Consider the following 13,711-nt stretch of genomic DNA (forward strand, 5'->3'; position numbering starts at 1 on the left):
AATATATTAGCTTTTGCGTCTTAATATTTTTGCCTTTAAAATGTTTTTAAAAATCATTATTGTTATTGTAAGCTGTTTCTTATTCCAAAAATTGAAATTTAACTAGTATGTATTTTCTTTTTATGGTTTCTAAATCATTTAACATTCCACAGTGATGATTTTTTTGTTTTTTTCTTAGATCCACAATCTCTTTTTTACTTATTTGTTTATATCTTTTTTCTGAGCCCTTGTTTTCTGAATATTTGTCCTTATTAAAGTGTTCTTCTTAATGGGGCACTTGTAAAGAAATTCTTCATTTTATTTGAGTTGTTTCTTTTCCAGGCATGCTTTATGACTTCCTTTTGTTTTCTTTTTCTTTTTCTTTTTCTTTTGGTTTATTTCCTTCCTAATGTTTAGATAGCAGCTGTGCTCTTTGTTTTATTGCCACCTATACTTGGGGAGTTCAGCCCAGGTATTATATTTGTTCTTGACTCTCTTTTCAATAAATCTGGGAACAGTTTTATTTCTCCTTCAATATCTAGTGTGATCCCTAAGCATATCCTGTATGCTCTAATCATCTATAGAAGGAGAAGATTGGAAATGGTCAGGACAGCCATGGAGAAGAGTGAGGGAAATCATCTGAGATGCAATACAACCTTTATTAGACCAGTTGGGCTCTGTGCTCTCCTATGAAAAATTGTTAAACGTTTTGTGTAATGTTCAGTTCATTTTGTGGAAACTGCTCTCCAGCTTTGGATTCTTCTCACATTTCTCTATGTAGTCCTGGAGGTTTCCTCGAGAGTCAGCCTCATTGTTCACTTTCCTTGTTTATTTGATCATTCTCAGTAGCAGTTTTTCCAACTCCTCTGTCAGAAGCAGGAGATAAGGAGACTCCTTTGGGGTGCTCATCTCCATGGATGTGGGTATTGGGGATAGTCACCAGGATTGTGAGGGGACATTGTTATGGCTTTAGAGATTGTCAACTGAGTTGGGGTTGAAATATGGTAGGCTTATTTGATCTGCTCTAGAAACTTTTTTTTCTTTTTTTTTACGTTTTGGTAGTTTTTTCTATTGGGCAAATACAAGTTTATTCCTGCCTCCTCTAATTTATTTTCTTTTCTCTCCCCCCACCCCACCCATTTTGTCTGGAAGAAGAAAAAGTCTGTGAGGAAGTTTCAATGTATCATTTTACCCAGGAGTCCTTTTTGTGTACATGTTCATCTGTATGTATTGCTAATGTCTTCCCAAATGCCATCGTGGCTCAGCTGTGCTGATGGAAACATGGAAAGGTTTATATTCATGCTCAGGCCACAAGGTGAGAGGAATGGTAGTGGAACAGGGATCTGGGCATCCACGAAATTCATGGTGAGAAGTGCCTTGCGGATGGGAAGCTCCGGGGTACAGGACTGAACGCTTCCACCCTCTGCTGGTCGGAGCTTCCCTCCTGGAAGAGTAGGAGGGCTTTGTGGTGGTTTGGTAGTGGGGGCATTGTTTTGTTAACTGCTAATAGGTTTACCAGACGGTTATTTTTCTTGAGAGGAGAGCCTGTGGCAGCATCTGTGCCAGCGCATTTGGACAGCAGAAGTGCCAGTTTCTGCTTCTGATTGGGTCACTTTCTGGTGTTAAGAAGTCAGCAATGGAAGGTCTGAGATGTGCGAGATACGGTGAAGCCCTAGCATTAATCAGACAGCATTCCTATTTAACAGGGGTAAGATTCAAAATGTTAAGCAAGATTCGAGGATAATAATGACATATAAGAAGAAAAACGTGACTAAAAATGTGATGAGAAAGGGAAGGCTGCCTTTGCACCCCTGCAGAGAAATAGTCTTATGAAAGGGTGATTCACTCACACACAATGGAAAATGACACAGCAGAACTGGTGTCTGGCTACTTTTCTCTTGAATGGAGCAACTTCAAACTCAGAACAATGAAAGATAGTTTTTCACTTGTGATTTTCAGAAGGGTCAGTGACCAGCTTGTAAATAAAACACTCTGAGATGTTGTTTTTTAGGTTTAATTGGAATTCTGTTATTATTTCAAGATGCTTAGAGAAACTTCTCAACGATAAGATTCAAGGTTTTATTTTCTTCCAATAATATTTTCATTTGAAACTAGAGATTGGATGTGGATTTTTAAGACTGGACTGAAAAATATTTGTGATTTTAGAGTTACTACTATTTTAATTTGGCTTTGGCAGGGTCCTTTAAATGATGTTGTCTTCATGTGAAGGGAACAATATCCAGATACTATAAATAAAAGGATTGATAAATTAATGGCATGAAAGATTTAGACAATAAAAAGGCAAATACAAAGTTGGAGAAAGTATTTGTAATACCATAAGCCATGAAAAGGCTGAATTCTTTAATTAAAAAATTAAATACAAAATAATGCTTTATAAGTCTGTAAAAATAAAGAACAACTTAATAGAAAAATAGGCAACTGGAAGAAAGAGAGTTAATATGCAAGGAATTATTATATGCTTAACTTGTGAAAAATGCTTGATCTTAATAACTAAAGTTATCATTATGTTTTTGCATACCAGCTTGACAAAAAATTAAGTTTGTTAATCCTAGGTGCTATTGAGAGTGCAGTCAGAGTAAATGATAATTGGTTTAGTTTTTAATGAGGGCATTTTCATTACATCTATCCAAATTAAAAATCCACATTAAAAATCATATACACTTTAGTGCAGTAATCCCATTTGGCAATGGTACCTCATGGATCTACTTACAAAAGTCAGCCAAATATGTAAAAAAAACCTCATGAAGTTAAAAGCTGGGATTCATTGAACTGCATCTACTTGATTTCATAATGTGCATTGGTTTTAGTATGTTGCTGTCTTGTTATCTGTAATCAACTATAATAGAGTAATATATTTGGTGTTTTGGACCAAAATTCATGCTACACATATGTCTGACTTTGATGGCCTTTACCTTTTCAAGAAAACTGTTGCAAATTTGAGCAAAATTTTCCCAGTTGTAATATTTTAGTAGTGTCATGTAATAGAAAAAATTTAGAAACACTCCTAAGAGAGTTTTCAATTTCAAGCAGAAATGCTTCTCTTCTAAGTAAATACCACTTTAATTGATAAAAGAAAAACAACCTCATGATATCACTGGCCCCAAAGAGAAAAACATGCAAATTTTCATGATGAAGTGATTGGTTAAATAAATTAAATCCTACGGTGGAATATTATGTAGTCTTTAAAAGTAGCAAGGTAGAACTGTAAGTGCTGTTATGGAAAATTGGTTCTAACACATTAGTTATACATATACATGTATTTTGTAAATAGATAGTTTATCCTATAGGAGAGTGGTTATAATCTTTCTGTGCTTTTAAAATTTCTTAACCATACATATGTTTATTTACATATTTATAATGTCAAAAGTTATATGAGTCTTGGTTCTATAAACCATTTTCTGTTTTTTATACAACTACTTGTCTTAAAAAATAGCTATTGTATGTTATTAAAAATGAAACAGAATAAAAAACCCAAGAAAATTATGTGTTTATTATTCTTAATGCTATCAAGTTATCATTTAATATGAGGTGTATTTTTTATTTTGCTTACTTATATTCAGTCAGAATTAATGATGGAATCTTCCCCCACCACCTCCCTACCCCAATACTCCAGTAACTTATTAATTTATTACAAAGAATGACCAAAATGACTTAAATAAGTAGTTATCTCCTGAGCGTCCTTGACCTTTCTTTATGGTTTAATTGTGGTCCCTTGAACCAGAGGGTGATCTGCAGGCATTTTCTTTGTTATCAGAATGTGTGAAACTAGGTTTCAGGACTGTGTCAGAGAACTTTTTAATCATGATGCACTTTTTGTCACAAGAAATACTTCCTCATGGAATATTTCAAAGACGGTGATTTATTTTTAATTTTTTAATTTGAGACGGAGTCTCGCTCTGTTGCCAGGCTGGTGTGCAGTGTGGTGCAGTCTCGACTCACTGCAACCTCCACCTCCCGGGTTCAAGTGATTCTCCTGTCTCAGCTTCCTGAGTAGCTGGAATTACAGGTGTGTGCCACCATGCCTGGCTAATTTTTTTTGTATTTTTGGTAGAGATGCAGCTTCACCGTGTTGGCCAGGCTGGTCCGGAACTCCTGACCTCAAGTGATCCGTCTGCCTCGGCCTCCCAGAGTGTTGGGATTACAGGTGTGAGCCACCGTGCCCAGCCAAAGAGGGTGATTTCTTTTCTTCTTTAATTATACCAGGGATGGAAAAACTCTTTTACACCTGTGTTTTGTCTTCATGGCTTTAGGCCACTCATCTGGTCACATTTAGATCTGCTTATAAGGAAGGATTACTGCAATGGGATATGACCATGGCAGTTCAAAGAATAAAGAAACCAAAGTGACCAGAAGTTCATGTTACTTCAAAGTATTATAACTGGGAATCTGAAACAGTAAGATATCCTCTTTGGTGTTTGATGGAGCATTCTTAACCTGCAGATTTTTAGGTTTTTGTTTGTGCATTTATTCAATGGCTTGCCTACTTTTTGTCTGGCTATAAACTTTTGTATTTGCAAAATGATGTCACATGAATTCAATACAAGATTATCCACCATAAAACAAGTGAAGAATGATGACAGTAAAATTAATTTTATGACAATTGAGGCTTTTCTATTAATTTTTTGGGCTATACCTTATAGGTGGTGGGTTTTTTTTTCCTCAAATGATTAAATTCCATGTGTGAAATGATTAAATTCCATGTGTCAAAGTTAATTTTCTTTTAACTTTGAAAATTTGAGGTTGTACAAAGTATTGCAATCATTTGAGTAGCTCTTTTGTAGTCTGTGTCAAGAGATTTTACTCCAGTAATCTTAGTTTTAGGAGTTTATTCTAATTTTAAGAATATAATTCAAATGAAAGATTATTTATACACAAAAATGTTACTTAACAGAAGAATGTGTGAATTATGGGATATTCCTTTGGTAAGAATATTATGCAACAAGTAAGCTGATAGTTATAAATCTTGTTTGGCAATATTGAAAAATATGCATAAAATGAAGGTAAATGAGAAGTGGATGCTACCACCAAAGCCAGCAAAATATCTATTTGGGTAAAAATGTCAGAAATGTTAAAGAAATTAGAAAAATAAAAATAGTTGCTGTATTGAAGTATGGGAAATATGGATGAAGTTATTTATTTCTTTAATTTCTGTAATGGCATAAGTTCTGCAATAAATAAAAATGTGCAGAAAAAGGAAAGAAGCAAAAGCTGGGTCTGATGGGAGAAGAACAAGGAGATGACACCGTCACAGATCTGGATGCAATGATAAAAGAACTAGGCCTTCTCTGTGGGCTCCTGTCCCAAATGACTGTTCTGAGACACACAGCAGGGATTAAAATGACCTCCTTCAAGAGATGAAAATATTGTAATACCTTACAATTTATTCAGGTGATTTTTTTTTTTTTAATTTTCTAGGTCCTTTTCCTTGCTGAATTCTTCTGGCCTTGTATCCTGTTTGTAATTCTGACAGTACTTCGTTTTCAAGAACCTCCCAGATACAGAGACATTTGTAAGTTTCACTTTTTAATATACTTTTTGAATTAACCTTTGGAGAAAAAAAACTCATAGCACTCTTTCTTGTTTTTTATAAACTCTGAATGCTGAGTGAAATGAATAGATAGGGTTTCATTATGACAATAACAACATATCTGGAGTATATGTCAATAAGCCACAATTTAGGTTTTGTCTTTTAAGAATGATATTCACACAGGTTCACTCAATCTAGCACATAGATTTATTCTTCCAATTAAAACTGACACAATCTGGGCATAAGTAAATAGCCATTATAAATATAGAAAGTAGAAGAAGTAGAAGTGGGATATGCATTTCATAGTTTATCAGAATGATACTGATAGTAATGTTGATGGTGGTGATGATGGTGGTGATAAAATAATGATGCTGATGATGTGATGATGATGGTGAAGATGGTGATGATGGAGATGATGGTGATGATGACAGAAATGATAATGATGGTGATGATAGTTATAATGGTGACAGAGATAATGATAGTGGTGATTGCAATGACAGAGATGATAGTAATGAAGGTGATGATGATGATGAAGATGATGATAGTGATGATGATGTAGATAATAGTAATTATGATGATGATGATGACGGAGATGATGATGGAGATGATAGTGATGATGGTGATAATAATAGAGATAATAGTAATGATGAAGATGATAGTGATGATGCTGGTGATGATAGTGATGATCTTGATGATAATAAAGATGATAGTAATAATGATGGAGATGATTGGGAAAATAGTGATGATGGTGATGATGATGAAGATGATGATAGTGATGAGAGTGATTATGATGGAGATAATAACAGTGATAATGATGATGGAGATGATGATAGTGATGATGCTGACAATAATGTAGATAATAGTAATGATGTGATGATTATGATTGAGATGATGGTGATGATGATGGAGATGATAGTGATGATAGCAATGATATGATGATGGAGATGATAACAGTAATGATAATGATAATGGTGATGATGATATTGATGTTGATGATAATAAAGATTATAGTAATGATAATGGAGATGATGAGATAATAGTGATGATGGTGATGATGATGATGGTGCTGATGATAGTGATGATGGTGATGATGATGATGGTGCTGATGATAGTGATGATGGTAATGATGATGATGGAGATGATAGTGATGATGGCGATGATATGATAGTGGAGATGATAAGAGTAATGATAGTGATGATGATGATGATATTGATGTTGATGATAATGAAGATTATAGTAATGATAATGGAGAAGATGGAGATAATAGTGATGATGGTGATGATGATGATGGAGGTGATGATAGGGATGATGGTGATGATGATGAAGATGATTATAGTGATAAGTGTAATTATGATGGCGATAGTAGTAATGGTGGTGATGATGATGATGGAGTTGATGGTTATGATGATGATGGAGACAATAGTGATGATAATAATGGAGATGATGATAGTGATGATGGTGATGATGATGGAGATGATGGAGATGATAAAGATGATGATGATGGAGATGATAGTGATGATGGTGATGATAATGGAGATGATAGTAACTATGGTGATAATGATGGAGATGATGATGGAGATGACAGTGTTGATAGTGATGATAAAGATGGAGATGATGATGGTGATACTGATGATGAAAATGATAGTGAGGAGAGTGATTGTGATGGAGATAATAGTAATAATGGTGATGATGATGGAGATGACAGTGATGATGTTGATGATAATGGAGATGATGGTGATGATGATGATAATGGAGATGATGGTGGAGATAATGATGATGGTAATGATTACGATGGAGATGATAATAGTGATGATGGTGTTGTTGGTGATGATAGTGATGGTAATGATGGAAATGATATTGATGGTGATGATAGTGATTACTATGTTGATGCTATCAATTGTGATGGTGATGCTCTGATAAACTATTACTGGTAACTTCCTGTGCTTCAGGAAAATGGTCAGATGGACCATTTTGTTTTTCTGGGTTGAAACCTTAACAACATCACTCCTTGAGAAATAATGGCCTGCTTTGTCTCTATCAGGCTATACCACTTAAATATGTATAATGTGGTTGACTCTGTAATCATTACATCAATAAGGGTTTAATAAGTGTTGGGATTTACCCAAAACAGTGTGTCAGTTATATTTAGGTTTTACACATATTAGGACCATTCCTATCAGTTTGTCTTTGTTGTTTGGAGACTCTATTGTGTGTTGCAGAATGGAAAAATGTAAAACCATGTGAGTAAAATATCATTTAGGAAAACCTAAAAGCTTTTCAGGGTTTCTACTTTATTATTTATTTATTCAATAAATATGTATTGAGTGCCTTTTGTGTTTCAGGCTGAGAATAAAATGGTGGACAAGGCATTTTCCCTGCCTTTGCAGAGCTCACTGTAGGGCCAGACTATTAGAATGTAGTGGGAAAATTGCCATGGTGGGGTTTTATACAGGGAGCCATGTGAGCACACAAGAGGGTCAGCCAATCCATTCTAAAGAAAGCCTTCTCAGGCACTGTGCAACTTTGTCAGAACAAGAGAGTGCAGAGGAGAAATTGTCTAGGCAGGGCAGACAGCATGGACAAAAACCTAAAGTAGAACCAAAAGGCAGAGATGTGGCTGAAGTAGTAAGCAGGGTCAAATCAATAAAGGGCTTTGTATGATGTTGAGGATGGTGAACTCTCAAAGAACATGAAGGAGCCATTGAAAGGTTTCAGGCAAGGTCATAATAAAATGAGCATTTAGGGGTCACATTCTGGACACTGGAAAAGGCAGAATTTGGGATGGGTGGAGAGCAACACTAGAGAAGGCAAGATCAACTTGTGGAACTCTTGAGTAACCAGGCAAGAGATGGTTGTGCCCTGAAGCAGTGGGAAGAGGGCAGATTCAACAGACATGAAGGAGGTAAGATGGGAAGAAACAACTGGCTGGATGCATGAGGACAGGGAGGCCTTTGACTGGAACAGCTGAGTGGAGAGTGCACTCCCACTGAACTGACAGGGCACAGGACATGTGGGGGATTTGGGGAGCTGTGCTCAGCATGACCATCCTGAATTTGAGGGACTCTTGTGATTGTCAGAGTGAGTCGCCTAATCAATCAGATTATGAATTTGGAATCACATGATGAGGACACCTAAGAAGGAGAAACTTCCAGAACATAGGCCTCAAGAAGAACACATTCAAGGGACAAGTAGAGGAGACAATAAGCAGCAACCAGAGTGCTGGAAGGGAAACAAAGAGGTTTGGAGTCTGCCTGGGAAGCACTGAAAGAAGGAGGTATGGCAGAGTGACAGGTGCTGTTGCTGCATGAGTAGATAAGGACTGACAAGTTCTCCAGGGCAGTTCAGTAGAGGGATAGGATGAGGAGGACCAGGCTGCAGCAGCCTGAAGAGCAAAGGGAGTGAGAAAAGGGAAGGTAAGTGATAGAAAACCAGGTGTACTGTGCAGGAGAAACGGGCAAAACAGGGCAAAAAAAGCTTGCATGCAACCAGAGGATAACGTGGTATCAGGACTGATAAGAAGCCTCAAAATGATAGTGGCTAATGCAAAATTGTGAATGATTTAGTTGTAAATGATAGAGAGCACTAAGTCTGCCATCCACTGTGGTACTAGCTCAGTCCTGCCCTATGGAAAGGGTAGCTTATGGTGTTCCTTATCCTCGAAGTTTCCATCCATCCATTAAACATTTATCAAACTCTTGCTTTGTATCAGGACTGCAGTCCAACAAAGATGTGGCCCAAAGAAACACTGGAAATGTTTCCTAGAGGTATGCAGATGAGCTTTCCTACAGAAGGGAAGGCTTTATCAGAGCCTCAAGGGGCTCAAGAGTCAAAATTGATCCAAGACTGCACGTTGAAGCTCCATCAAGCCCCCCATCAGCTCTGTGGGGATGGGCATGGCGTGCAACCTTTGTGAGCCTCTTCTCTATAAAGACAGCAAATTTCCCCTGGCTCCCAGGGCTGCTGTGAGGACTTGGTGAGAAAGCCAGTCAGGAGCATGCACTCAGCACCAGGCCTGGCACTGCAATGACCAAAAAATGCCCATCCCCCTCCCTCATGCTTCCCACTGTTTTGGGGTGGCCTGATGTTACCATGCCAGGTCTTTAATCTTGGAGACAAAGTGTGTCCAGGGCTGAAGTCCTCAGTCTCTGACCCACTGAGCACTGTCTGTGGGGCCACCATTTCTGATGTGTTCCTGGAGAGATAGATGGGACACAGAAGTCACGTCAAGGAAATGCACTATCTGGGCACTGTTGCTGACCCCTGAAGTCACCACCATGTGGAAGATGTTCTGTGCCTGTCTTGTTACAGGAAGAGCTGGCCCCGTTCTTGTGCTGTGACTGAGAGGGACCTTAGAAAAGGTGATGTGGATTTTACAACTTTAGAATGAAGCCAAAGACTGCATATATGGGTATTTTCACTAAGAATAAATAATCTTCCAAAGTTAAGATTATTTGCATAGGAAAGTGAAATTTCCTGTTAAGTGCCTTGAGAGATTAAAGCTTGAGAAGCTTTATTTATCTGTCCCAGTAAATTCTGTTTGTGCTGGTGAAGTTAGGCTTGTAATCACCTATGGTTTGGGCAGGCTGCACATGCAGGAGGACAGGCACAAGCCCAGGGTGCTGCTGCTTCCTCGAGCTACATATGAATGTGAAAACCGCTGTCAGGGCAGCGATGCCTTTGTGTTCTGGCTTTCAGGGACTGGGAAAAGAGAAAGACAAGAAGCGGTCACAGACCCTGGGGAGACCTGGGAAAGTGCTCCAGGTTTCAGATGGGCCCTGGCAATACTAGGGCGCTGGACAGGCATCTCCATTCCAGGTCTGCTCCCTGGGGAGGTAATGAGGTGTGGTAGAATGAACATTTGACCTGGAGTCAAAGTAGATAAGGGCTGACAAGTTTTCCAGGGCAGTTCAGTAGAGGGATAGGATGAGGAGGGCCCGGCTGCAGCAGCCTGAAGAGCAAAGGGAGTGAGAAAAGGGAAGGTAAGTGATAGAAAACCAGGTGTACTGTGCAGGAGAAACGGGCTGGTAATCATAAGTTTCATGTTGCTGCAGCCATCAGCATCCTCACCACTCCCACCCTCCTGATGGTGTGAAGGGAGGATATGGTTGGGGATGTGTAAACAGCACATTATCCACAGAGGTGGCTATTTTGTAGCGACATTTGTTCTGAAAAGTCCTATTCAGTGTAGACAATTTTTTTGTATTATACAATATTTAACAACTATATTTAAACATTAAGAATTCAACTTGCATTAAGCTTGAAGTTTTTTTGCCAAAACTAAAAACTCCTACATTTTTACATGAGATGGGAAGAAGCATCCTTTCTATTCTTCCTACCCACAGCTTGTTTACAGAGAGCGGTGTCTGGAAGCTTGGCTGTGCATCAGGGTTATTTCCACTCAGTGAATGGGGAAGCTTGTGAATCCTGCAGCTATGTGGCTGCTCAGAGCCATTCTGCCTTGAAACATGAGTACTGACCCTGGAAGAAAGGTGTTAGATATAAAGGTTTTTCCATTTTGTTTGATTCTTTTTGTCTGAGCCCTTAGATCTCCTTTAAATTAATAGCAAGGTTAATAATATAATAATATGATGTTATATATTACAATTTCAACTCAACAGGAATTCCATTTCTGGTAGCAGGTATACGGACTCATTTCTTCTTTGCATCTGTTTCTAGGTTATTTGCAGCCCCGAGATCTACCCAGCTGTGGTGTTATCCCCTTTGTTCAAAGCCTTCTTTGTAACACTGGATCAAGGTGTAGGAACTTCAGCTATGAAGGGTCAATGGAGCATCATTTTCGGTAAGAGAAACACAAAGACCTTTTTCAGAAATCTCAGAAAGCTGATACATAGAACAGGCTTCTGCTTTTTGTAAAGCCTCAATAATTTGGGATAGGTCAGAGATCATGAGAAGTATAGAAATTAAAGTTTTATTAAATTCAGAGTCATATAATTCTGCCTCCAACTAATGGTTAGCTTCCAGCAGGAGATCTTTCCACTGCCACTTGCAGGACTCACAGAGTAATAACTGATTAGCAAATGCCATTTGCATGTAATAATTTGTTTTCTGTAGGTTGAAACTCTTGACTTCAAAATTACTTGTCTAGCCAACTTTTCATTTTAGTGCCACATGCCCCCAGAACAATTATTTTTTGAGCTACCTACTGGGTTTTTTCTCCTGTGCTACTAGTTGACTAGAATCTTGTCCCCAGCTGAGGGAAAATAAAACTGGGCAGTAACTCTTTATTTGTCATAAACCACCTAAACGGACTACAGGACAGTTAAGTTGCCTTCGCTGAGTCTCTGAATGCTGAGCTATGCCTGTGGTTGCCTACAGTGTCAGTTGGCTTTAAACTCAAGAAGAGAAGGAGAAGAAGATATTTCATGTGAGAAGAGACAAAGTGAGGGAGTTTAACTTGGGGGATCCTGAATGCCCTGGAAACTTCTCCCAGGTGAAGTTAGGAAGGGAAGGAAGTGGCTAGCAGATTAAGATAGTTTGAATTTATCAGGTATGAATGATCTGAGTTTTATTTAATCTATATTTACTAATATTAAACAATCTTAAGATATTTAAATGTAAAGCAAATGTTGACATATATGATCTTTATTTTCCAACTCTAAGTTACAAGAGGAAAATTAAGTTTCCAGATAATTTTCGGCATATCAGGTACAATATTTATAAATGGTGTTGTTTTAGTTCATTTGGGCTGCTATAATGAAATACCATAAACTGTGTGGCTTATAAGAAACAAATATTTATTTCTCATAGTTTTGGAGGCTGGGAAGTCCAAGATCAAGGTGCCAGCTGATCTGGTATCTGGTGAGAACCCTTTCCATTATAAATGACACCTTCCAGCTGTGTTCTCACATAATGGAAGGGATGAGGCATCTCTCCAGGGTCTCTTTAATACGGGCACTAATCCTATTCACGAAGGCTCTGTCCTCACCATCCAATCACCTCCGCTATATCATCTTAGGGGTTACGTTTCAACGTAAAAATTTGGGGATGGGAGATGCCAACTTTCAGGTCATAGTAGGTACTTACTTTTTCTGAGACAAATCATATAGAAATATGATATAAAGAGGCTCATTTGAAAATACTGTAAAGTGATAACCCTGAAAAGTTCAATGGTCTTTTCTTGAATGTGTGGAGAAGGGAAATATACAAAACTCTGTCTTTCTTGGAAGCATTAGAAGAGCTTGAGACTTAGCAGCGTCTTTATTTCAAGTCTTTCTTATGTCTCTTCCTTACTTGGATTGGGAGGTTTAAATGATGTTGAAGTGGAAAGAATATGATTTTGTGGCTAAATAATACTGGCTCTGTTACCTGTGGTTCTGTGAATCTGTGCAAATTAATTAACCTCTTTGAATCTGTTTACTCACTTCAAGTGTTGTGAATGTTAAAGACAAATATAGAAAACATCTAGCACAATGCATGGCACAGAGGCATTCAAACAATGGGAGTTGATAATAACAAATTCTTATTACTACGGCTGTAACAATTATAAAAATACTACTTGAAGGCCAGGCACGGTGGCTCACACCTGTAATTCCAGCACTTTGGGAGGCCGAGGCGGGCAGATCACCTGAGATCAGGAGTTCAAGACCAGCCTGGCCAACATAGTGAAACCCAGTCTGTACTAAAAATACCAAGAAATTAGCTGGACACGGTGGCAGATGCCTGTAATCCCAGCTATTCGGGAGGCTGAGGCAGGAGAATTGCTTGAACCCAGGAGGGGGAAGTCGCAGTGAGCCAAGATTGCGCCACTGCACTCCAGCCTGGGTGACAGAGCGAGACTCGTTCTCAAACAAACAAACAAAAACCCAAAATTACTTGATATCAGGAAATAATCTACCTTTGTTTTCTGTGTGTTTTCCCACATCAACATCCTCACTTCAATGTGCAGAAATTCAGGGGTTATAAAAGCAACCTGGTGAGATTCTTCACCTAACATTCTGAGAGTGGTAGACAGGTTAATAGCTCACCAGCATTGCAAAGCCTTTAACTTTGAGAACCAAGAATGAAATTCCTCACTTTGTCTGGTAGTGCCCAAGTCAGAGGTATAAGAAATACAAAATAAATTAGGGAAAGGAAATTGTAAGGAGTAAGGAAAGAGGGAGAGGGAGAAAGGAGACAAGAAAGAGTGAAGCACGCTCTCAGTAGGGCCTCTGGTTTCAGACTCAG

General features: G+C 38.2%; 1 protein-coding gene across 4 annotated transcripts in view; it reads left to right on the plus strand.

Annotated features, from left to right (window-relative positions):
- The window catches only part of ABCA13 (ATP binding cassette subfamily A member 13), a 477,235-nt gene that overhangs the window by 15,758 nt on the left and 447,766 nt on the right, over positions 1-13,711 (plus strand). For all 4 annotated transcript variants that reach the window (XM_009442731.5, XM_016957445.4, XM_009442734.5 and 1 more), the window contains exons 2-3: positions 5,416-5,509; positions 11,204-11,327. In XM_009442731.5, coding sequence (XP_009441006.5) covers positions 5,416-5,509; positions 11,204-11,327 — 218 coding nt within the window. The remainder of the gene's footprint in view (positions 1-5,415; positions 5,510-11,203; positions 11,328-13,711) is intronic.

Source organism: Pan troglodytes, chromosome 6 (assembly GCF_028858775.2).
Source record: "Pan troglodytes isolate AG18354 chromosome 6, NHGRI_mPanTro3-v2.0_pri, whole genome shotgun sequence".
Classification (NCBI taxonomy): domain Eukaryota; kingdom Metazoa; phylum Chordata; class Mammalia; order Primates; family Hominidae; genus Pan; species Pan troglodytes.